The sequence below is a fragment of the Octopus sinensis genome, linkage group LG8, assembly GCF_006345805.1.
Source record: "Octopus sinensis linkage group LG8, ASM634580v1, whole genome shotgun sequence".
In the NCBI taxonomy this organism is placed as follows: domain Eukaryota; kingdom Metazoa; phylum Mollusca; class Cephalopoda; order Octopoda; family Octopodidae; genus Octopus; species Octopus sinensis.
In genome coordinates this window covers 79,170,503-79,180,502 of record NC_043004.1, presented here as the reverse complement: position 1 = coordinate 79,180,502, position 10,000 = coordinate 79,170,503, and the positions used below count along the sequence as shown (strand labels likewise).

At 37.2% G+C, this 10,000-nt stretch overlaps 1 protein-coding gene across 1 annotated transcript in view; it reads right to left on the bottom strand.

Moving 5' to 3' along the window:
* The window catches only part of LOC115214859 (collagen alpha-1(XXII) chain), a 257,647-nt gene that overhangs the window by 63,215 nt on the left and 184,432 nt on the right, over positions 1-10,000 (bottom strand). Inside the window, exons 26-27 of the mRNA XM_036505510.1 lie at positions 8,111-8,164; positions 1,587-1,640 (exon numbers count right to left, since the gene is read on the bottom strand). Coding sequence (XP_036361403.1) covers positions 1,587-1,640; positions 8,111-8,164 — 108 coding nt within the window. The remainder of the gene's footprint in view (positions 1-1,586; positions 1,641-8,110; positions 8,165-10,000) is intronic.

Sequence of the window (10,000 nt, the reverse complement as noted above, 5' to 3'; positions counted from 1 at the left end):
CAGCATGGTGTTTTGGCGTAACTTCTGCTCCTCAGCAATAGATACTGCCTCGGTCATTAGGAGTTAGACAGGATATTCTGTTCCACACACACACACATACACACACACACACACACACACACACACACACACGTTTGCATGTATAGGTATCTATCTGTCTATCTAGCTATTTATCTACCTATCTATCTACCTATCTGTGTATATATATGTACACACACACACACACGCACACGCACACGCACACACACACACACACACACACACACAATCAAACCCTACACACACACTCACACCACACACACATTCAAATTGTATTTTACTCACGAAACAAAATTTATCATTGAATAAAATAGGAGTAATGATCAAGAAATTTCCAGGTTTGCTGATACGATCTCCTATTATTAACTCCTTTCATATAATCCAATGACATTTTGATTATAATATACTTCACTGCTCTTACCGAAAGCGCGATAAACTGGTGTACAGAGTTTATGTCGCAGTGTAGGACGCAGAACTGATTTTCGTTTACTTCACTTCTCTCTTTTTTTTTTTCAACGCCTTTGCTAAGGTGCTACACTGCAACTATTTAGTACATCTCACATACATTTATGATTTGTAGCGATGCAAAAGCCCTCTAACATATTTTGTTCCTAGATTTAAAATAATTAAAAAAAATAATAAACCACATCGCGTTCCATGTTATAGAATTATATTACAAATTAGATATGACTAAATATGTCGTCCAAATATAAAACTAAAGTTACTTTTCGGGCTGCACAGGGTTTTTATTGCCAACTTCTTTGTATTCACCGTAAGAAATTAAAGCAGTTCTCACAAATCAACGTGTGTACTTATTCCTAGCCACCTTACCTCCAAGAAATCGCAGCCAAATATTCTTTAAATCATAAACTACCATATTATTAAGCATAGGATACTCTCAGTTTTGAAGTGCTAGATATACTACGTCTGAAAATAAGATGAGTTGGCCACTACTGGAACACATATTTAATCATATATCTGCTTGGGTGTTACACAATGACCCACCACAAGGTCCAGTTCTTGTTGCAGTGTGGTGGCTTGCGGGTTTCAATGACTCAAGTTATATATCAGCAGAACCCAAGCTTCTGGGTCAAAGGTCAGTGGCCAGACTAATCTAGACCACCTCTTCTTGGAGGTCAAAGTGAGTTTGCATAGGGCCAACACCCTTACCTTGGAAATAGCAAAGCTGCAGAAGCATGGATGACGATTGAAAACCAATAAGATCTGGATGAGGAAGGCCTTCCCTCAGGGAATCATATGAAGTGGGATACGAAGTTAGAGCTGAAAAAGCTGGGATCTAACTGGAGGGAAGCAGAAAAGACAACCCAAATTCGAGAAGAATGAAGAAAAGTTGTCGATGGCCTCTGATCCGTACGGAGCGAAGGGCTTAAATTTAAGGGTTACATAATGACGTGTATCCGATCATAAGTCTCTTTTGGGGCTACACAATAAAAATAATATCATTGCCAGAGCTTTAATGGAAAGATATGCAAAGACTCTGATGAAAGAAAGTTGGTGCAAAATAATATACAATATTGTATAATTACCTCTCTTCCTGGATCACCAATTCGTCCTGGATCGCCTGACATTCCTTTAGGCCCCTGGAACAGAAATTATACGAAAATTGCATATAATATATATTTTTGGTCAAATGTCTCTGTATAATTTTTGTATATTTTATTTGTATCAATCAGAGGACTGCAGCCATTCTAGGGCACCGCCTAGAAGGGTATGGCTGAACAGATCGCCCCTAATGCTTATTTTCAAGTCTGATACTTATTCTATCGGTCCTTTTTGCTGAAACGCTAAATTATAGGGATGTAAACAAACCAATACCAGTTGTTAAGCGGTAGAGAGGGACAAACACAAACACACACATAATGTATATATATACGAATAGATATTCATACAAACATGCATGTATATACACATACATACATAAACACTCACATAAATACACGACGAGATTCAACACCGTTTTCATTTACCATATCCCCTTACAAGGCCGCGCAGTTGGATTGAACTCCAGACCACGTAGTTACAAAGCGATATGAAGAAATAATGAATTAATATCCTTTAATGATATTACAGACGTATGCAACTCCATTCTATATCTGTAATATGGAATTAATCTCTTATTTTATTATATTTCTTATCGTTTTAAGGCGATGATCTGGCAGAATCGTTACCTCACCCGGCAAAATGCTTAAGCAGCATTTCGCCCGTCTTTACGTTCTGAGTTCAAATCCCGCCGAAGTCGACCTTCCCTTTCCTCCTTTCAGAGTCGATGAAATAAGCACCAGTTGAAGACTGAAATCGACTAGCTCCATCACACTAAGTTCTGTGCCTATAGTAGAAAGGGTATTTCTTATCGTTATAATCCCAATTTACTTCAAGTCATTGAATCGTTAATATAATGTAACATATGAATAAACAGACGCCTACAGATAGTTAGTTCTCCGTCGGTTTCGACGACGATTCAGTTGTTCGATTAACTGTATTACTTGCTCATTGAACCAGCGTCTAAGTGGCTGAGTATTCCATAGACACGTGTGTCCTTAACTTAATTCTCAGGCAGAATCAGCATGATACAGTATGAAAAGAATGTGCCTTTTTGATGTACAGATGCAATCCACTTGATAGGCTTCTCTATAGTTTCCATTTACTCAATTTCACTTACAGGATATGGGACATCCCAAGGTTATAGACATTTATATAGACATATATAACAATATTTACTCAAGATAACACACAATGGAATTCAACCTGAGCAGCGTACTGTGCCGAAATTTACACATTTACATGCATGCACACATCTGGACGGTCGCACCGATGATCTACGGACATTTATGTAAGTAAAATTACGTAATATGTTAATAGTGAAACATGTATGCGAATAATCCATATTTTTATTGCTTTTTCTTTTGTCTTGCTCGATTACGTCTTGGTTGTTTTGTTAAATTTTTCTTGAGAACATTTCTTAGTGGTAAGACCAAAGCGGATCTATTTCTAGCATAAGGGTGTCCACATAGTAGTTTCCCTCTAATATGTATATATATATATATATATATATATATATATATATATATATATATATAATATATATATACACACACACACACACACATATATATATATATATATATATAATATATATATATATATATATATATATATATATATATATATATATATATGAAAAAACAAGTCAAAAATAGAAAATGCTAAAATAATTTTATAGTGAACATTTCAGTACCGGTTTCGGTCATTTTGAGACCTTTTCAACTGTAACGATTAAATAATTAAATTTAGAAAAATTAGAAGAAAAGTTTTTTTAAAAGAATATTTCTATAGTAGTGTTCAGATTTAAGTGGCATTCTGCCTTTCTCTGACTCCCTTGTTTGCACTTGTGTGTCGGAGGTCGTTGTGAGTTCTTGGTAGGGTAGTAGATCAAGAGAAGTTCTCCAAACTATGGAAAGAGGACTGTGAAAAAGAAGAACTAAAATCTCTCCAACGCTGGGAGAAAAGCGCCACTTGGTTCTCAGACTATGAAGCCGTCTTTCAAACAGAGCACGCCTCCAACAACCCTTTCCAGAAAATAAGAAAACCAAAACAACACCCAAACACCGATACACACCTGTCTAAAAATCGGAACCTTCACTACTATCAAAAAAAGAATACAGGACCTAACCCTAACTCTGTAAGCAGCCAGCGATACAATATCAGGAATACCCCCACTTCAAGCAGAGAAAGGATAAATCAACACCCACAGCATAGACACTGCAACCTCATCCCCACCCAAAGGAGTTACCAACGAAATCTTCGTCCCATTAACCGGTTTAACAACCATGCACAACAAACCCACACCACTTGCAATGATTACCAACGAAGGCCTCCTAGAACATCACACCCGAATATGGGATATCGGGATGCTCTCCTCAATACTGCTCCAAGAACACACACCATAAATCACAACAGGAGACCCCTAATCAACAAAGAACAACTATATACTAGCTACCGTCCCAACCACCGCATTCATTTTTTAGACCCAATACGCAAACACAGAGACACAAGATAGCACCAAACAAGCAGGAGGAACCAAAAGTAATAAAAATTATTAATCTAACTCACAAGGAACTAACAGCAAACCAAATAAACATACTTTCCAAAGGACTCAAGTTTACACCCACCCCACAACACCCCAACTACAATGAAATGAAAGAAGACATCGCAGAATTCTGCAGAAAATTAAGACTTACTGAGGAGCTATACGATAAATACAACGAGGACGAATCGTTAGCCAGAAATAGGAGTAACTACACCCCCTCGAAAGGTAAGAATAAAACACTTGACGATTTCTGTGACCACATATCAAATTACCCATACCAACATATGCACAAACAAAAACACAAACCAAACTTCAGCAAAAAAGAATGGGCTGAGTTGAACAAATTAAAACTAAATAAAACAATAACAATCAAAGAGGCCGATAAAGGGAGTGCTGTTGTCTTAATGGATACGACATTTTACATAACTTTGGTACTTTCTATGCTGGAAGACACAACATACTATGAAAAGGCACAAAACTACAGTCAACAAAAAATAATGAGGGAACTAAAATCCATATTAAACCCATACAAAGCAGGGCTCACCGACAAAGAATATGATTATATGACCAATTTCACAAGTAAAACTAGCCAATTCTACGGTATACCTAAGATCCACAAAAGTGAAAAAATAAGCAACGCATGCAAGATAGCTACAGACAAAATAATTAAAGTCCCTAAATTGAGACCCATAATAGCAGGTCCCGCATGCGAAACCCACCGCCTCAGTAACTTTTTAGACACCCTGTTAAAACCACTCCTCAAACATGTCAAAAGCTATATAAGGGACGACTTAGATATGCTCAATCACCTACCGAATACTATAAACAAAAACACCATACTGGTATCCTTCGATGTAGTCAACCTCTACTCCAATATCCCCCACAACCTAGGACTAGAGGCAATCCAATTCTGGCTAGAGAATCACGCCAACGAACTACCACACCGCAAAAAAGAATTGTGTGATAGAAGGGGTTAAATTCATCCTGGAAAATAACTTCTTCGCCTTCAATGACAACTTCTACCGACAAAAATCGGGGACTGCGATGGGTACACGAATGGCCCCCTCTTTGCCAACCTAGTCATAGGATACCTAGAGATCAGTCTGTATCGTAAGGTTCTAGAAAGATATGGCAGCCCTTTCTCCATCTACATAGAAAACAACTGGAAGAGATATCTAGATGACTGTTTCATCCTTTGGCATAAAAATATAGAAAAACTCATAGAATTCCAGAAAATTTTAAACGAACTGGACGTAAACATCCAATTCACGATGGAATATAGCCAACAACAACTCCCCTTCCTCGATATCCTCATTAAGAAAGCTAATAATATAATAGAAACAGACATATACCATAAGCCTACAGACTCTAAGCAATATCTTCCATTCAATTCATGCCACCCCAGACACACCAGGATGAATATCCCCTTCAATCTAGCAAAAAGGATATGCACTATAGTCTCTAACGCAAACACCAGAGACACACGACTACAAGAACTAAAAGAAACCCTAATCACCAGGAACTATCCACCTTCACTTATTGACAAGTGCATTCAACGTGCCCTTCAACTTAACATCAAGGAACTGAGACATCCCAAATCAAAGAAAAACTTACAACCAAAAGCCTTACCATACATCTCCACACACAACCCTCACAATAACGAAGCCTTCGACACCATCCTCCACAACATACCCCTCCTAAAAAATGACCACAGAATGAACACAATCCTCCAAACACACACGATCATAAAAAGCAAAAGACAGCCTAGATCCATGAAAAGTCTCCTTACACAAGCCCGAATTCACTCTTCAACACAGAAGCCGACAGTAAAAAAATGTGGAAGACCCAATTGCGGGATATGCGACTATCTAATTGAGGGATCAGAGTTCTCCTTCAAACAGGGACAACGGTTTACAGTGAAAAGCAACTTCACATGTGCTTCGGAGAACCTAATATACTCACTAACCTGCTCCGGGTGACAAGAGCAGTACATAGGCCAAACAAAAAATGGTTTGCGTAAACGAATGGCCCTGCACAGATCCCAGATAAAAATAGCTTTTAGCCAACACATAGATACTTGCGCCAACAAAAAAACACCAAACTTCAGAATTTTCCCCCTCTACCAATTTAGGGACGATACAACCTCGAGACAACGAATAAGTAAAGAAAATCTCTTTATTACAAAATACAAGCCACTTCTTAACGGGTCTACGACAAACAATTAATATACCTCAACTTTAGAATAAAAGAAAAAATATATATATACACACACAAATATTACACTCCATAGAATCCATTACTAATCAGCCCCATCATAGCTATATTTACACCCAATCATATTCTCCCTTCTCTGTTTTTTTTTTCTTCTTCTTCTTCTTCCTCTTCTTCTTCATCATCATCATTATCATCATCATCGTCGTCATCATCATCACCACCATCTTCTCCTTCTCCTCCTCCTTCTTCTTCTCTTCTTCTTCTTCTTCTTCTTCTTCATCATCATTATCATCATCATCGTCGTCATAATCATCACCACCATCACCATCATCGTCTCCTTCTCCTTCTTCTTCTTCTTCTTCTTCTTCTTCTTCTTCTTCTTCTTCTTCTTCTACTTCTCCACCCCCTACCCCTTAACTTTGTCACTAATGTTTTTTAGTATAACACCTACGCTAATTCTATAAACAAGCCTGTCAATATAAATATTCTCCTGAATTGAACTGAGACTGCCAGCCGCCACTGACCATTCAAAATACGACCATCAGGGCACTCCCAGATTCTCCCACCCCCCTTTCCTCACCAGCGTTCTTCCTCTACTACCCTACCAAGAACTCACAACGACCTCCGACACACAAGTGAAAACAAGGGAGTCAGAGAAAGGCAGAATGCCACTTAAATCTGAACACTACTATAGAAATATTCTTTTAAAAAATCTTTTCTTCTAATTTTTCTAAATTTAATTATTTAATCGTTACAGTTGAAAAGGTCTCAAAATGACCGAAACCGGTACTGAAATGTTCACTATAAAATTATTTTAGCATTTTCTATTTTTGACTTGTTTTTTCATATATATCAACTCGTGTGTTCCTTTTCACCTTATACATATATATATATATATATATATATATATATATATATAAATAACATATTTCTTTATTACCCACAAGGGGCTACACACAGAGGGGACAAACAAGGACAGACATAGGTATTAAGTCGATTATATCGACCCCAGTACGTAACTGGTACTTAATTTATCGACCCCGAAAGGATGAAAGGCAAAGTCGACCTCGGCGGAATTTGAACTCACAACGTAACGCAGACGAAATACCGCTAAGCATTTCGCCTGGCGTGCTAACGTTTCTGCCAGCTCGCCGCCGATATATATATACATCAGGGACGTGCCGCCTAGGTAGGCAAGGTAGGCACTGCCTACCTTGAATAAAACAGATCGATGGCAACATTTTCATCTCATGGCAAAATATGCAGCTAATTCAATAAAGTTATGAAGGTTACTCTGATTACTAGGTAAAAAAGGCAAAATGTTTTATCGTTTTGTAGATTAAGTAGGCATAATTCGTCCCTGCTTTTCAATCTCAGTATTTACGCTACGCATAGTACTGCTGCAGTACACATGCTGCGTACACTCCTACAACACCGTTTTCTTTACTTGCTATAAAGGCAGAAGTAAATCTACCTTCAACTCAGTTGCCCGCCTGTATTTTGCTTATTTTTTGTGTGTTTTACTACATAAAGGTCACCAACTGCTTACCCTGAGTAATTACTGACGGCACGTGCCTGATATGTATGTGTGTGTATATATAATCGAACTTTTTGTTATTTGTGTATAGCATGTGTATATGTATGTATAATTGTATATCTAGAATGTGTGTATGATGTATGTATCACTATATATGTATATAGGTATGTAAATAGGAGTGTGCATATATTCGAGAAAAAAGCATACTGTACCATGTCTCCTTTGGGTCCTACAGAACCTCGCAGTCCCGGACGTCCAGGTGGTCCCTGTAAGACAGATATAACATTTCGTTATTTACTGACAAAAACATTTGATTTCATTAAAACTAAGAAATAACACTGTATTTATTTACAAACAACATTACGTTTTACTAAAACGAAATCTAACATTTAAAATAGATATAGGTACCAATTAAAGACGAAAATAAAATTGAAGAGATTTGAATTATATCGGTGCAATCATTTTGACTAAGCAAATAATATTTTGTTGTGGAATACAACGGAAACAATATTTACATCTTAGTTTTAGGTAACATTAGTATTGACTCTACGGCGATAATCCGCCAGTATTTATGTCATATATCAGAGAAAGTATGAAATTAATTCGACATAGTGGAAACTTTAAGGGACTAACATGACAATATAGTAATTTATTGATTTATTATATAGTTATATAATTCAATTTCAGTCTCTCAGTAACCAGCCCCAGTGGCAAATATCCTCAAACTAATTAGGAAACTTTACAACATAGATACAGATATACAGTTAAGCTGTCATTCTCAACCACTCGTAACCTCGCGTAAATCTTAACTTCCTCGAAATTCTCTAATTTGAATTAACTTTACATAAAAGCAGCCGTTGGAAACTGCAGCTGTCGCATCGTGAATACATGTCCACTTAACTCCAAATGCCTAGCAAAAACATAGTTTACAAAGATTAAACCGTCAAACGTACAAGACGTCTATAAACTTAATCTTCCTACAACGCTACTACCAGCACAACTATACGTTTCGAAACCATATCAGTATATATGATACGGGGTTTACTAAGCTACATCTGGGACAGGGACTCCAAAACGATCTAAAATGGGACACATTACATAAGGTATACAGGTAAGAAGAAACCATGCAACCTATGTGCTGCTTAAAATGAACAGCTCCTGGTTTAGAAGATAACACTCGACAAATACTTTTAGAGTATTATCTCCTGAATACATAATGTATTAAAATCCTACATACTCTATACATATTTAACGCTTCGCCTAACGAGGTAACGCTACCAACACAAGTATAGTATATACTTTCTCCAGCAACCTGAGAACCGTGTCAACAACACCGGACCTTAACGCATTCCATATCCAGACACGCCTCATCAGAACTGAAGATAATTACTAAATGTGAGAGGAAATCCCTAAATTATTCTCAAGTAATAAGCTATTTCACTCCAGAATAAGTATGCGTATATGTGCATGATTGTGTATGTGCATGCATCATGTGCGTGTGTATGTGTGAGTATATATATATATATATATATATATAGATATTAATTAACAATTGAGGATAAAATCTTTAAAAGAAATTATCAGTAGTTAGCGTGAAAAACCTCGTAAGAGAAAAATCCGTAAATTTTTCCACTTTGAAAATATAAATTAATATAAATATAAATATATATATATATAACAAAAGGGACATTAGCCATTTGAATGTGGCTAGGGACAGGGCAGGGCGGTGAGGGTGTTACTGATGCATTTAGCCCCAGGCGATCATCAACGTCACCAGATAGGCTTGACACCATCACGGTGTCCTCTATCCTGCAAAGGGAGATCATTCCCCGAAGAAGATGGTGTCAAGCCTATCTGGTAACGTTGATGATCGCCTGGGGCTAAATGCATCAGTAACACCCCCACCGCCCTGCCCTGTCCCTAGCCACATTCAAATGGCTAATGTCCCTTTTGTTATGGAGCAGTTACTGTCTATATCTCGTTTAGAGAATTATTATTGCTATATATATATATAATATATATATATATATATGTGTGTGTGTGTATATATATATATATACTATATTAAATCTCGGAGCGAGATGCAAACAGTAGCAATACAG